This window comes from Parasteatoda tepidariorum, chromosome 4 (assembly GCF_043381705.1).
Source record: "Parasteatoda tepidariorum isolate YZ-2023 chromosome 4, CAS_Ptep_4.0, whole genome shotgun sequence".
In the NCBI taxonomy this organism is placed as follows: Eukaryota; Metazoa; Arthropoda; class Arachnida; order Araneae; family Theridiidae; genus Parasteatoda; species Parasteatoda tepidariorum.
This window is the reverse complement of record NC_092207.1, coordinates 37699351-37716080: the sequence shown is the minus strand read 5'-3', so window position 1 is coordinate 37716080 and position 16730 is coordinate 37699351. Positions and strand designations below refer to the sequence as shown.

At 32.0% G+C, this 16730-nt stretch overlaps 1 protein-coding gene across 2 annotated transcripts in view; it reads right to left on the bottom strand.

Annotated features, from left to right (window-relative positions):
• Positions 1-16730, bottom strand: part of LOC107444487 (annexin A7) — a 31692-nt gene that overhangs the window by 602 nt on the left and 14360 nt on the right. For both annotated transcript variants that reach the window (XM_043039271.2, XM_043039272.2), the window contains exons 5-9: positions 15243-15299; positions 14182-14215; positions 12110-12258; positions 6520-6697; positions 3696-3808 (exon numbers count right to left, since the gene is read on the bottom strand). In XM_043039271.2, the coding sequence (XP_042895205.1) occupies positions 3696-3808; positions 6520-6697; positions 12110-12258; positions 14182-14215; positions 15243-15299 (531 nt within the window). The remainder of the gene's footprint in view (positions 1-3695; positions 3809-6519; positions 6698-12109; positions 12259-14181; positions 14216-15242; positions 15300-16730) is intronic.

Genomic DNA, 16730 nt, shown 5'->3' with positions numbered 1-16730 from the left:
TTTTTTTTTTTTTTTTACAATTTTGCAAATCCCACCCAAAACACAATCCTCACAATAGAGCTGAGCCGACACGCCTCTACTTGAAATGATATTATATACAAGTAACTAGCATAAAAAAGGCATGTAATCAGCCAAGACATTTAGTAACAGAACCTAGCTGTAATTTGTATTCTAAGCGTCACTGCGCGTCAAAATTGTGAAATGATTTGGATGTTTAAATATTAAAATCAGTAAATTCACATAATAAGAAGAAAGTGAAAAATATTAATAATGTCGACAGTATTAATTTCAAAGCTTTTTTTTTTTAATGTAACACGGTGATGTTGAGTTGTTGTTACTGTGTTATACCACTTGTCAATATTGACAAGCCTATTTTAAGGCAGAGGGGTGCGTTTCTTCTTGTTTTTCCAGTGGCACCATCTATGGTTAAGAATTCGCTACACACATACGCCACAGCCCATTTTACAGAGAAGTCACATCCGCACACCTCCCATCCATCTACAAATCGTAGTTTTGACCTGAACCAAAGCACTATCAATTTCCGATCCAGCATCCCCAGAGGTATTGATTTGTTAAATGATGTTGAATTAAAATGTTTGAATGAAGCTATTTTTCCTTCTTACAAAATTAAGTCCCTCGTAATAAAGAAGATATTTCATACAGTCATGAATACTTCCTTTAATTTTTAAAGTGCAACTTATTTAAATTAGAGAGTGTTAAATTTGAGATTAATGTTGTTTGTAACTTGAAATGAAATAAAAATTATAATAGGATAAATTAAATGTAACCCACGAAGTCCCTCGTAATAAAGAAGATATTTCATACAGTCATAAGTACTTCCTTTAATTTTTAAAGTGCAACTTATTTAAATTAGAGAGTGTTAAATTTGAGATTAATGTTGCTTGTAACTTGAAATGAAATAAAATTATAATAAGATAAATTAAATGTAACCAACGAATGCTTGAAAAATCTTCTGTATATTTTTGTAAGGAATTAAAATATAAATGATGGTTTTTTTAATTGATAAATTAAAAAAAAATTTAATTACCAAGCTCTTTTTCTAAAAAAATGCTAAAAGAATTTTTTTTTTTAATTTTGATTTTGACTATATTAATTCATTAATACTTTTAAGTGGTTCAAAAAGCTTTAAAACATGGTTTGATTGAAAGTCAAAAATTAATAAGCATTAAAAATTATTAAGCATTAAAAATTATTAATAAAAAGTAAAATTTAAAAGAAAAATAATAATAATAATTTTAAAAAAGCTATATTTAGGTGAAAGAGTTTTATTGTTGTGGGCATATCTATAAATATTATGAAATTTTCTTAATTAATTTCAGAAAGAAGTAACATTTTTCAACGTCTCTTGTTGCGAGATGGATATTATCATCCATTAATAATCAGTGTCTCTTCATTTTATTAAACCTCCAATCTCACCTAACAATGTAACTTTGCAGTTCATGTAAACAATACAGTCGCTCATTGTTTAGAGTCGTTATTAGCAAAACTACTTTTTTTTTTAATCTCAACAATACTTTAACTATTAAATATGCTAACAATGAGAACTTGATTTTTTTTAGTCATTCCTACTTTGACAGTGGTACGATTAACTTGTTCTTATTAAGCTCTTTTCAAAAAAGTGTTAAGAATATCCACTGACATTATGAAGTGGTTCAAAAAGATCTGCAAGTTCTTTTCCAAACTCAGTTGCTGTTCAGCTACCATCGATGAACAGGGTGAAAAATCTAATTCACCTGCAACTGACTTTGTGCAGACTCAGTCTGGCACAAAGAGGAAAAGATGTCCAGCTGATCAGTCTGCTGATCAGGGTGTGTGTTACCATGAGGGTTTCCCATGGGCTTATGTTGTGTCTGGACAGCCTCCAAGAAAGAGGAGGAAGAAGGTTGCCTACTAAAAGTTAACCTTCTCTTGCAGTTGCTTTTTCTGTGGTTTTTGGCTTTAAGACAATTAAAAACCAAATGATTGATTGCATTTTACACGATTTTTGGCCAAAGGACAATTAAAAATCGAATCACTGTCTGCTTTTTATACGGTTTTTGGCAGGTCAGTTAAAAACCGATCCTATCTGATGTGGCACCACCTTGTCGTGGTGGATAGGCTTTAAACAAAGAGTGCCACAAAGATTTCAACCACTTGAAAATAAGAGAAAGGAAAAAATACTTAGATTATACTTAAAGGTACATAATATTTATTAACATATCGATTTAATTGTATTTCATAACATTAATTGATGAAACAACTACTATTAATGCTAGGGAGAGGGGTTTTTTGTAAACTGAAACAGACACAAATAAATAATTAAAATGTTCTTCTCAATAATTATTAAAGATGTATCCAAGACCTTTGATGTATAGGTAAGGTTATCGGTTAGTACAATTCTCGTTTTTTTAAGTGCCTCTTTAACAAATCACTTTTTTACATTTAATGTTGAGAGCTTTGTTTTCTGCTTCATGACCCTCATAACTACTAAGCAATTACCCTCGTTATTTTAAATCAATGCACATTGTTTCATTCAGAAGCAGTTCTTAAGTTTCAGAAAATTTTCATGATATAAACTTTTCTTAAAAGACTTAGGTTCGCTTACTTAATTCAAAATTTATTTTGTGATTCTGTTTGAACCCGAATCATTTTACACTGCAACCACTTTCTTAAAAAATCTGTTCCAATAAGTACTTCGTCGAATTCTACCGTAATTTAAAAATTTCGTTTATTAATTCATTTAGAGAATACAAGGAATTAAAAATCTATACTATGTGTAGGACTTCGTGCAAGAAGTTGCCCATTAAGACTTTAGCCAATCAGCAAGTGATTTTGGTTTTTGCCTCAGGTACGAGAGTCTTTAAATTATTGAGGAAGAATTTAAGAAATTTACTTCAGAATCGATGATCAAAAGATACATGTTTCATTTTATTCGAAACTATAAGTCTAACTCTGTTTCGTAACTAGCGTTGAGTTGTCGATATCACATCGCATTTGCTTCTGCTTATATTCAACTCCATATCTTTGTATTATTGAACACAACACAGGAGACAAGAAAACTTCTGAATCAAGCATTAGGTTAGTTGATGGGGAAACGATCATTATATCCTCCGAGTCAGACCAGCTTTAATTTAAGGGTGTCGTTTGAAGATTTTTCGCCAAGTATAACATAAAAGCCACAGTTTAAGCGTTTTACTTTTGAAACAAAGACAAAGATATAGTTTTAAACTTTAATCTTGGCGTTAAAGATTTTTCTGGATCGAAAAAATAGCTCAAATATTTTTTTTTTAAATTCGCCAGTTTGGCGAGATTTTTCCATCCAAGTGGAAATCTTTAAAATTGAAGAAAAATTCTTAATTCTTTATAGTTTTATCAATTCTTTATTGTAAATTTGGAATAATTTTTCAAATGTTAAAAAATTAGATCCTAAGCTCTTTTCTTTTTTACATGACATGCTCTTTTCTTCTTGTTTTCGTTTTGCGCCATTTTCATAATTAGCTTTGAATTATATTTGAATTTGTTTCAATACTCCAAAAACAGCCTTAATGAGATTTAGCCTTCAGAAATATTTAATCCTTCTTAAAACAACGGAAACTATTATCGACATTTTTATAATTAATGTTTTTCAAACCAATATTCTGTTCAAGCAAATATTTTGTTTTACCAATTTTTGAAAGAGGAACCATATTTCTTACCTCTGATCTCGAAACAAGTATTCTAACTAAAGCTGAATCATCTGTCCCAAGCCCCTTCAAACATTCTTTTAACTCCTTCGCAAAATAACGATTTCTCTGCTTTATGCAATACACTGAAAATGAAAACAATGATTGAAGTATGTCATTTGAATTATGGTGAAGAAAAAGACAGTATATATGATAATTATTAAATTGATTTAAAGATCAAATGCAAAAGTTCAGCTTGACGAAAAAAAACAATAACAAATAAGGAATATATACATTTTTAATTTCGGTTGCAAAAATGCACAAGCTCTATAGCTTAGTTTCAAAATTAATCGAGTTCAGTTTTGAACGTGGCTAATCATATTCAGCTGACCAAGACAAACAGACCAATTGCTTAATATTAGCGAAATCCAAGTTAAAACCATAAATTTTAAAACTGCGAAAAACCAAAAAAAAAAAATCTAATCATTATTATCTTGATTTATTCCTATCGATTGTATGTTCCCAGATTTTCGTTATCTTGATTTAGTGTTCAGAACGTTAATTTTATAACATTTATTGTTTTACACACATTTAAAACAATTATCAATTTCTACCTTTACTCAAAGGCCGGGATAGCCTGCTGGCTGGTAGAGCGCATTGTCCATGTCCGTGAGTTCGAGGATTCGAACCCCGCAGGCCGAAGACTCCCCGTGTAGTAAAGTGACTGATGCACGTTAAATCTGTCGAGTCGCAAAAGTCCTCCATGTTCCCATAACAAATCAAAACCTCTGGGGGTACTGGATTGGAGATCGATCGTTCTCTGATTCAGGTCAAAAATTACGATCTGTGGATGAATAAATGGATGTAGGAATGGGTCCGCCCTATAAACAGGTGCGACGTATGGTGTGGCAGAAGTCGAATTCTTGTCCATAGATGGCGCGCCACTGGAAAACAAGAGCAATCGCACCCCTCTGCCTAAACAGGCATACTGTCAACAACAACAACTCAAAATGTCGAATAGTAGAGCTAGTAATTAAAAATACACTGTTATCACGTATTGTACCTATAAAACATAAAACTCTTACGCAGAATTATCCACCTCTCGGCGAGCAGCTGATTTGCCTTTGTGTCCACAGGCAGGAATCATATACAAGGAGATTCAGTACAACGGTTACAAACTAGAAAGAGTGGTGGAGTACATCATAAGAATTAATAATTGCACGCATGATTAACACATATAGTCGAAAATTTCATCCTACGTTGTTGAGATGTCTTCCCTATATTGGACTAGCTGTTCAAGCATGTTTTTAACGATGTTTGAATTTATCTAAACCATCTTATTGTTTCTGAACTTTATAGTTTTCAATAATATAGTTGAAAATCGTATTTAAATACTCTAAGAAATCGTATTTTTTTGTAATTATGGATTCGGTTATAAGTCCATAATTATTAAAAGTCCATGGCATTGAGTTAGACGATAAATCAAACAAATACGATGAAACAACCAATCTGGGAAATATTCAACGTCAATTATGACAAAACATAAAATTAAGATAATTTGGATGAATAACAATACCGATACTTATGCACCTGAGCAACCAGTCAGCATTGTAGACGTAAACTTTTCAGTATTGCATAAACAGTACATTTTGGAGGAAAAAAATAATAATAACATGTTAAAATGTTATACAAACTTTTGTTTCTAACAACATTTAGTTTAAAATTACCTTAATTTAAGCCACTTTAAATCAAGGATCTTCAAAAACAGTTATTAAAGCATACAAATGCCTTACGTATTTTTATTCCATTTATACTTTAAAGATATATTCACAAAAATTCACGAAAAATATCTTAGTAACCATGCAAATGTTTTCAGCTATATTACAAAAAATACCGGATCAAATTACAGAATAAAGTACCGGCACTTTGGATGCGTCATCCATAAAATCCATTTTACAGTAAAATATTATACCGTAATTTTTACAGTAATATTTAGTTAGAGTGATTCAGTGATTTTACGGTTATTATTACTGTAAAAATTACGGTATATCAGATTTTTTGTTCCGTAACATGTTCCGGTAAAAATGGATTTTATGGTAAAAAATACCGACACCTTAAGTGCCGACACTTTTGCATAGTAATTTGATTCGAAATTTTTTATATTGTAACTGTGCTCTCCTCATTCTTACACTGAGTTACAATAATAAAATAATTTATAAAATCAAAATTTCAGTAGTAGTAGTAGTAGTTTATTTACGTCGCACTAGAGCTACACAATGGGCTATTGGCGACGGTCTGGGAAACATCCCTGAGGATGATCCGAAGACATGCCATCACAATTTTGATCCTCTGCAGAGGGGATGACATCCCCGCTTCGGTAGCCCGACGACCTGCGCTCGAAGTCGAGCACTTTACGGTAGAACAGTATAACGAGGACCAATACCGCACACCTACGGTCCCTAAGCAGACTGATCCAAGTGGTTACCCACCCGCACACTGACCGCAGCTAGTGATGCTTGCCTTCGGTGATCTGCTGGGAACCGTGTCTTAACGATCAGTCAGGGGCATTAAAATTTTATAAACAATAAGAAAACTACTGAATTTACAAAAAATAAATGAATTCTACTGCAACCCTGCAAGCAGTTCATAATAGGGAAGCGTCACCTATCGGCTTACGATGACATTTCTGACTGCGGGTTGCTGTAAATTTCTCAGTCATTGTGCCTAACATCCTATCCATGTTTGTAAACGCTGCGCTGAATAACCTTGTATACATAAAAATATATGACAGTAATTCTAGGTTATCTATTCCAAATATTATTCTGAACTAACTGTAAATTCTAAAAATATAACTCACCGATTGCAAGAAGAGTTTCTTTAGAATCTCCAGAAAATTCTGATCGAATGGCTGCTGTGAGAGAATGCCCGGCTATCCTCTCGTATGCATCGAATATTGCCTGAAGCTGTGATGCACTCCTGGAACACAAAATCTTCGTGAACAGTTCGCCATCTACACCGAACTGATTGACACCACCCTGGAATTGAAATCATACAGTACCATAAATACAAAATACAATACCATTTTAAAAAGTTATTTTTTTTCCTGAATTATGTCTTCCTGATAGCGAACAATTTATGTACTGTGCACACAAAAAATAATAAATAAATGAACCACCTTGTATAACTTTTGAGCTAATGATCGGATCTTTAAGAGCTCAATCTTAAAGGTTCGAAAGGGCAATCTCAAATATGCTATCAAGCGAGGGCAATCTCAAATATACCTTCTTGACCAAACAAAGTTTTGTTTGGTCAAGAAGGTAGGCGCAAGACCGATTAGTAACCGGTTTTACCCCAGGATCAGAGGTTATAGAAAGTTAGCAGAAAAATTCTATTTTTGTAATAAATCTTCATCATTTACTAAAGTGTGAATCCTTAGAAAAGGCGTGTAAAGCTGGACTACCGAATAACCTACCCACCCCGTCTCCCACCCATACTCTCCTCTATTTAAAACTAAGATAAAAGAATTTTTAAAAATTAGTTGTACATATTAGGTGGAAACCAATCGAAAAAATACAAAAATAATCATACTACTTACCTGCATAGCAAAACTAATGACGAACTAAAAATGGAAAGTCCAATCAACAAAATTGATGTGGGGCGTTTTAAGTCCTACATATTTAATCCCCAGCGTATGTGTGTAATGATGATTTAAAAAGGAAGACTTCTAACACCCTTTAACTCATTTAATTAATTTGTTCACAACTTTCATCCACCGCATGCATGTACATTTTATTTATGGAATGTACCTTTGACATTTCTTAGTAATTGACAAAAGATTCTTTGTATATTATTCTTTTTATCGACTATTTAACCTGCTATAAAATCTGAATATCACTAGTAATAATGTTGCAATAAAATAATAGGAGAAATACAGAACATATATACCAAAAATTTTCTATTACTTAAGTCTGGGGTTTCTTGAGGAAAATGTTTCCCTCCTCTATATTTTTTAACCCCTGCCCTAAAAATATTCGAGAACTTTTTTTTGGCCTCGATCTATAGGGGATAGTGGAGTCAATTGTAACAGGGTACGATTGTAACAGAGCAAAAATTTCGAGTGTCGGGTTCTAGATTTGGTTCCTAGGTGGTGCACAAGGTATATTTAACAAATCTACATGTACACCCCTGATGGCAACCATTTTTATGTACTTTTGAAAGAGTTACATCACAAAAGATATTTTCACGCCACGCAAGTACTTTTTTTGGTATTAGAATATTATATTGTAACAAAGTAATTTTGTTTAAACAAATAAAAATTAGTAACCGAATATGTAAGTGGACACCTTAATTAACATTTCAAAAAAAAAAAGATTAGTTTTGCTAATTAACTAGCATTGTTTTTAACAAATGAAGCTGAAATGGCGTCTTGGGGACAATTGTAACAATAAGTAAAGGGACGATTGTAACAGCTGAAAATAAATAATCTTATGTTTACAAACCATTACTTAACTCTTTAAGAACCACCAATAGTTTCCTATATCATTTATATTATGTTGCATGTGCATTATTTTATTTGTCACCTTTCACAGCATAAATTAAAATTTTTAACCCCTTAAAGTTAAAAGTTTAACCCTTTAGGTCTCTGCTCATTATTATTTTTACTCCTAAAATATCACTACTATTTTGATCAATAAAAAAATATATCACAACTATGATAATATGTATAATTAACTATGTTTTAGTTGAATTTATGAACTGTTACAATCGACCCCGTAAGTGGGGACAATTGTAACAAGTGCACGACTGTCAAAAATTGTTAATAACTAATATAATAATATTTAAAATCAGGTATTTAATTTTTTTTCTAGTAGAAAATAGTCTACTTTACTCGTCTGTCAATTAATACTAATAATATATTGGATTTTTGTTAGTTAAAAATAGTTAAGTAAAAAATGTTATAATTGACACCACTCTCCCCTACTCATGTAAGGAATTCAATATCACTCCTTAGACTGTGTTACTGAAAATTACTTAAAACTCTTAAATGATGAGGAAATAAAAATTGCCTCAATCTATCAGACATAAAAGGGGATTTGGGATTAAAATTTGTGATTCGAAGTTTATGCTGAATCTCAAAATTTAAATAATCTAACCTTTATAAGTATATGCCAAAAAGCATGGAGTAATTTTAATATAATTATGAAAACATGTATTATATATTCTTATTTACTCACAATCAAGTTACACCATTAAACAGAAAACTTTGGCATGAACTAACTAAATCAAGCGTCTTACTAGTTAAAAAAAAAGTTTCCAAAAGTTCTCTTTTATCTATTTTATTGAATTTTAATAACGAAAATAATAGCTAAATCTTGTAAGGGTATATTCCTTCCATTAGTTCCAGTTTTGAGTGAATGTTAAGGCAATTTTAGAAAGAAATCATTGCAATCACGATTTGTTTTTTCAAGAAACCGTGTGTAATTAAAAATTTCGCCATTAGTGAAACGTTTAAAGGTGGAGCATATCAGACCAAAAGAGTATAAAGAATTGTTTGTTTTAGATGAATACTTGCTTGGTTATGAATAAATTTTAGAGGTGTACGTTTGATAATCTCCGTGCTGTTTCAAGCTACTGGTTCATCAAAACCATTCTATTGAAACCAACTTGTCTTAAGTCATTTTTGGAATCAATCAGGGTTTATGCACTTCAACCTTAATTGCCTTTTGAACTATTAATTAGAGCTGCTGTTCCCAAAGGTGTTAGAACTATTTTTAAAACAGTAACGATTTTTGATTTATTTCCAATCATTAGTAATTTAGTATTTCGGTTATTTTTATGAAATTATTCAAGCAAAGTGTCAGTTAAAAAGATAGTATTACTTTAAACAATAACAATACTTGCACTAGTACTTCCTATCAACTTTTTACATTCAAAAGCAAACAACCGAATTCATCAACAAAGAAACTTGTTTCTCTGTTAACCATTAAAAATGTTTATAAGCATTCTTTTTTCATTTTCATTCAAGAGAAAACAATAATTCGCTTAAATGAAATAATTCGCTTAATAATTTCGTATAGATCAGTTCATGCTTAACACCAAAAATAAATTCAGAGTTAGACTAGATGTTTCTGTCAGACCCGCGAAGTCAACTGTTTAGCATAGCTCCTTGTTTTATGACTATTATTCATAAAAGGATGGGAAAATTATTTAATTCCTCATATTTTATTTTATAACCGTCGGTGAACATCCGATCCAATTTTGAGTTTACTTCTACCAATGCTAAAATCCGTACCCTTTTAATTTTGAACCCAATCCAGAAGACAAGGAAGCTCCAGGATCAAGTATTGGGAGAAATTTTGTCTTCGAGAAGGACGGAAATCTCCCACGGCTAGTCTGACAGCAAGGGGACTCTAACCCATGATCCATCTGCTACTGAGGATATTTTACGTCAGCACTGTGGTGGAAGCGAGCCGGGTGTGGAATTCGTATAGACCAGCCATCGCAGGGATTCGAACCAGGTTCACCTCATCCGGAGGCAAACGTTCTATCCCCTGAACTACCTTGACTCAATTCCTCATAATAAATAGTTTCAAAATCATTAATAGAGTTTCTTTAAATATTTTTTGAAATTGCTGAAGAATTTTATTTATTAAATCAGGGTTCTGCCAAAAAAGGGTCGATCATTCAGGTTTCCGAGGTCAAAAAAAAAATTTGAGAACCGCTGATTTGAGACTTCACCATTTTAGCGATTGTTTTTGAAAAATAAAACTTTTTTTTTCCCTCTCCAGGGATATTTACAAAAATTCTACAGACAATTTTATGTAATAGAATTGAAAGTTCAATAAGTATAAAATGAAGTGGAACATTACACTTTAAATAATTTTTGACCTTGTAATCAAACTTCCTGGACAAGGAAGCAATATTCATTATTTCAGGGACAGGCCAAAATTACGCTAATTAATTAATGCTGTAGATTAATGACAATAAAGCACAGATTTTTTTGAAAAGAACAGGCCAAAAAAATCAATTTTTTTACGTAAAAAAATTTATTCCGCTCCTGGTTCAACTTTTCTTTTGATAGACAATTTTGATATACTGCGCTTTTATTCCATGGAAAAAGGCCATATTTTATTCTTGAATAAATAAATGTTATAGCTTACAATTCCATGTAAACGATAATTTCAGTAAAACGATTTTTTTTCTTAGCTTTCACTTTGTTATTTTCAATTCTTGATTATATTCGAGTGTGAAAAATTATAGCAGCATAAAATACAACACCGCTCGAATTATCTCAAGTGTGCACAGTTTGGCCTGTTTAGCGCGCTCAAATTAACTCGAGCGCGCAAGTTAAGGGGTTAATACAATCCGCAAAAATTTTTCATAAGATACTCCATATGCATGGGAACATAAACTAGAAATTGCTGTCTAATTGAATAAATCAGGACAGCTATCGAAAATATGGATCCATAAATATTACGTCTACTGGAAGATTCTGCCCACGAAAATACATGCCTACTTTTACAATAATGCAAAAGATTCTTTCATAAAAGAAAGTGGTAGGTATTCACCTTTTAACTCAATGGTAATGTTCTAGGTTAAAGAGACACGGCATATATGGCGCAAAATAGCAGGTGCATACATGTTCAAACTTGTAACGAAAGTATCCGGCAAAATGCAGCAATACATCTAAAATATACACCGAAGAGCCATTACATTATGACCACCCTGTTACTAACATGTAGGACCACCTTTAGCCCTCAAAACTGCTAGCACCCGCCGTGGCATTGATTCCACAAGGGGCTGATAGGTAGTCTGAGGTATCTGGTACCAAGCGATCAACAACTGGTCCTGCAATTCCCTCACATTGCGACGGGGTAGCGTGGCAGCAAATTTGGTTTTCCAAGTAGGACCACAAAAAAATCTCTATTGGATTAAGGTCAGGAGAATTTGGGGGCCAAGACATGACTTGAAAGTCACTGGAATGTTCCTCGAACCAATCCATGACGATTCGACCCTTATGACATGGTGCATTATCCTGCTGGTAAACACCCGCAGGAAAAACTGTTGCCATGAATGGGTGAACCTGGTCTGCAACTATGTTCAAGTAGCTTACAGACGTCAGGGATTGTTCTATGAGGATTATGGGTTCTAATGTGCCCCATGAAAACATTGTTCCTGGGTGAGAAACCATGAAAACCTGGGCGAGCCCATTGTTATAGATGGAGGGTGGTCATAATGCTCGGTGTACATTCATGGGTAAATGCCCAACCTTTTGCATCCTTGTATGACGGGGTGTGTTCTTTCGCATACAAAATTTTCCAGTACACCTAATATATTTTGTATAGTTTTTGTTATTTCACTATACTTCAAAAAACAATTATGTGAAGCAAAATATTTTCTATTAGCTCTCCCATTATTGACTTTAAATACTGAAGACAGTAGCTTACATCATAGAGTCTCTGGGCATCCCTTTCAGCTTTTTTGAAGTCTACCTCGACGCTCTCGTCTCTTTCTGCTGAGGCCAGAGATCGCAGAATATTTTGGAAGTGACCACTTGTGTCGCTAGTAATCCATTCTTCTAAATCTTTGTTATATTCTGCATCCATAATTAAAAAGTATTAAAGTTATCGTAAATCAACCAACTGGTAATTTTGCCACTTGAATATTTGATAAGTTCAGCAAAAGCAAAAATGGGTAGACAATTACAGAACATGAAATTAGTTGTTTTAGTACTTTTGGTAAGCTCCTCATTACGTTTTATTCGATTGTTTTTAAATTTCGTTTTTATAACCGCAGTCAAACTGCTAACCAAATTCTGAGTTTACGACTATCAACGTATTTACGACTATAAATGTATTTACGACTATCAATGTCCGAAGCCTTGTAATTTTGAACCCAACCCATAATACAAGGAAAAACCTAAATCAAGCATTAGGACAGCATAGTCTTCTTGAAGGACTTTTTAATGGAACTAAACCGCATTTGCCTTACATGGTGAGGAAAACCATGAAAACCTCCTATGGTTTGCCGGTGGGATTCGAACCCAATTCACCACATCTCCTGAGCTACTGCAGTTCCAAAGCTTAGAGTTGCAAATTGTTACTTATAATTGCAATTGCATTTAATGCCTATAAGTCGCAATTTTGACCAATTTTTTTACAAATAATGACCAGTTGCAGTTCATATCATCACTGCTGACCAAAACGATTCACTAATTACAAGCTAAATTTTTACTCACTAAAAATTTGATTTATTACCCACTGAATAAAAAATTTATCAAATTAAATTCAAGAAAATTTATCTTTTAATTCAAAATAATTTAAATTATGAACATTTATTTTCTTTCTTTTTTTAGAATTTCGAAAAATAAGAACTTAAGTTTAAAGTCATCAAATTTAATTATTAATTAAAAAAATTAAATGAGAATCCTTTAACTAATGTCTGTCACCTGTCAATCAAGGATATGATTATTTTTGGCATGTTACATAATATGCCATAAATCATCCCCATTTTAAAATTTCAGACATACACTGCTGGCCACTCAAATTGCAACACCAAGAAAGACAAGAGATATCACAACAAAATTTATTTTGTAGATAAGATGTTGACCAAGTATCAAATGATTAAATTTATAGACTTTTGTGAAGTGTGGTTCTTGCCAAAATCAGTAGCCAGAGTAGCCGCCATTGTTGGAAACTGCCACACGCCTCGGCATTGATTCAAAGAGACTTTAGATTTGGGAACAGCAAACCAAGCAGCTTCCACACGTTGCCAAAGTTGATCTGATGTGGCAGCTGGGGATGTAATCTGGGTCAATCGTTGAGCAATCATGGACCACTTGTTTTTGATCAGCGAAAGATCCGGAGAGTGAGCTGGCCAGGGAAGCAATTCAATCTGGCGATTGACGAAGAACCCTTGCACAATGTGTGCCACGTGTGGTCGAGCATTATCCTGTTGAAATATGGCTGTGGGCAAGCTCTGAAGGTAAGATAGAACAACTGGCTCCAGCACCTCGGAGATGTAGCGCTGGCTGTTTAAAGTACCGGCAATGCGTACTAGAGGAGTGCGAGAGTAATATCCAATACCGCCCCATACCTCAATACCCGGTGCAGGACCAGTGTGGCGGTGCATAACGCCTTAACTAGCGCTTTGAAGTGGCTCCACTGGAGCACGTAATGTGCGTCTGCGCTGAAATTCTAATAATTTGCATATCTCACCTCCGCTAATGCATGTTGTAAATTTCATGTTATTTGCATGCTTCCTTCAGGGTGTTGCATTTACGGTGGCTAGAAGTGTCGTTTAAAAAAAGACTTTCATTTTTAAAAACACATAAGGACGGTGCTTTATAATTTCAGTATTTCTCCATATTGATGTTTATAATTTCTCCATATTGATGGTTTGTTTCATTTTCATAACGAACATTATTGTTAATTTGATCTAGCAGTCATGAGTAAGTATTGCTAACTCACAGCATTTATGGAAATGGCATATCTTTTATTAGTAAATCAAGTTTACTTACTTTGTTTGAAATAAGACTTTATTTCTTCGATTTCCTAAAGAAAGGACAAAATTTTAGAATGAGAAAAAAAATGGAAAAAAGATAAGTGAAAACCTATGTTAACTTATCAGGGTAAATACATTAAGGCAATTTGCAAAACATTTAAAAACTAGTCTTACATTCTATTGTATTTTTTATTGTACTGACAATGAACCTTTTAATGACTTTGTCTTAATAAGGGTTACATATTTCTCTTAAATTTATTTTTATTAAATCTGAATTTTCAATTTCTTCTTTTGCGCTGCATTTAAACGCTGCCATTTTCTTTTCAAAAAGTTTATATTTCAAAAAAAAAGCAAATAATCATATTCTATTTATCTTTTAATTTCATACATTAACTTAAACTCTTATGTAGTGAATTTTACTTTATTGGTATAAATAAATAAATTATTATTACTACTTTGTTATTTTTTTTTTTATTTCTAATCTTATTAACGATAAACTCTATATATCTTAAATAATTATTAATGAAAGGATAAATCTTTCTTTTCTCATTTTATCATATTGAATTAATCACAAATCTCAAACTTTTCATTTTCTTATCGTTTTAAAGATATTGTTTCTAAATTTTATTTATTAAATTTATACTTTAATGATAAATTTTAATTCTTTCTATAAACAATAAGTAAATTAACACAAGTTTCAATTATTACTTACTCTGTTATGATGAGTACATAATATTTCAATTATGCATAAATTTTCAATAATATTTCATAATACTTCAATTATGCTTTCCATAAACAAAAAGTAAATTAACACAGTTTCAATTATTACTTACTCTGTTATGATGAGTACATAATATTTCAATTATGCATAAATTTTCAATAATATTTCATAATATTTCAATTATGCTTTCTATAAACAAAAAGTAAATTAACACTAGTTTCAATTATTACTTACTCTATTATAATGAGCACATAATATTTCAATTATGCTTAAATTTTCAATAATATTTCATAATATTTCAATTATGCTTTCTATAAACAAAAAGTAAATTAGCACAAATTTCAATTATTACTTACTCTGTTATGATGAGTACATAATATTTCAATTATGCATTTTTCATCTGTACCTAAACCCTACAATGATAAAAGATTTGATGTAATGCATTTTTTTATAAATACAAACAAAATTAATTGTTCAGTATTTTAGACATTTAAAAAAATGCTCTTTTTAAGTCTAAGAATAATTTTAAAGCATCAATAGGTATCAAATATAAACCTTGGCTACAACGAAAAAACTAAACGCGCTTCAAAATTTAGATTTAAGGAACACGATAGATATATCCATTATGAAGAATTCAAGATATCATCAATTGCTGCACATTGTTGAAATCTTGGGCATAAATTCAATTTCGACAATGCCGAAATTATTTCCATCCGAGTAACATCAGCTTATCTTGATGCCCTGGAATCTTATTTTACTCTTATGAATGTTGATTCCCTTCCATAGCACGTGGAAATGTATTTTACCCTTCCTGGAATCTTATTTTACTATTATGAATGCTGATTCCCTTCCATAGCACGTGGAAATGTATTTTACCCTTCTCGACCATCGTGATTTTTCTTGTTTTGTTCATCATTTTTTTTTCTCTCTCAGCTATTGCACTTTTTTTCTCACCTTTATTTTTCATATTTTTCGAGGGTAACTTTACTATTGCTTGCTTTTATGCTTATTATTGCTTACTATGGTAGCTTTTTATCTTTCAAATCACTTTTGTTTCTACTCATTCACGTCTGGCAAATCTTGAAAACGGGTGCCTGCTTTTAGGCGCTTAAAATACATCAACTGCTATTGCCGATTTGTATATTTTTAAAGTGAATGAAGTTTTAAATCAAGTAATATCAGTAGGTATCATCTGAGTTCGCATAACCATTCCCAGCAATCCATTCTTATAAATATGTATTTTGAGTGATGATTTGGGCAGAAAAATTAATAAAATAATTAGTACATGATTTTAATACAGCAAAAAATCGGAAAATACCTCGCAAACTGCAGGAATCACGATTACTTATCTCGTATGCAACTCGATAACAGAACTAAATTGTTGCACGCATAGGAATTCGAGCACATATAGATTTTTTTTTTTTTTTTTTTTTTTTTTTTTTTTTTTTTTTTTTTTTNTTTTTTTGTCTGTTTTAATAGAACACGGTTACACCCGGTTTTCTCATATCACCATCCTTAATATATGTGTGTGTCATTTCAATTCAAAACTTTCGTCCGATTTTGACAAAATTTGACACACTTACAGGAAACTAGTCTTCTAAACAAAGTTTTGAAAAATGCCCGGGTAAAGTAATAAAAACCGTTCAATTATGATGTTATCTTAGTTGCCGAATCTCATGATTTTCTCGTGATTTTTTCTTTTAACTTTTAATGTTTAATATTTGCTCTTAGTTTATAAATAATAATTCGCAATGGTTTATTCACACCACTATATCTAAATAATTTAATTAGATATACAAAAACGCTTTCAAGATTCTTTGAAAGCATTAAGTGTTTGCATAGTT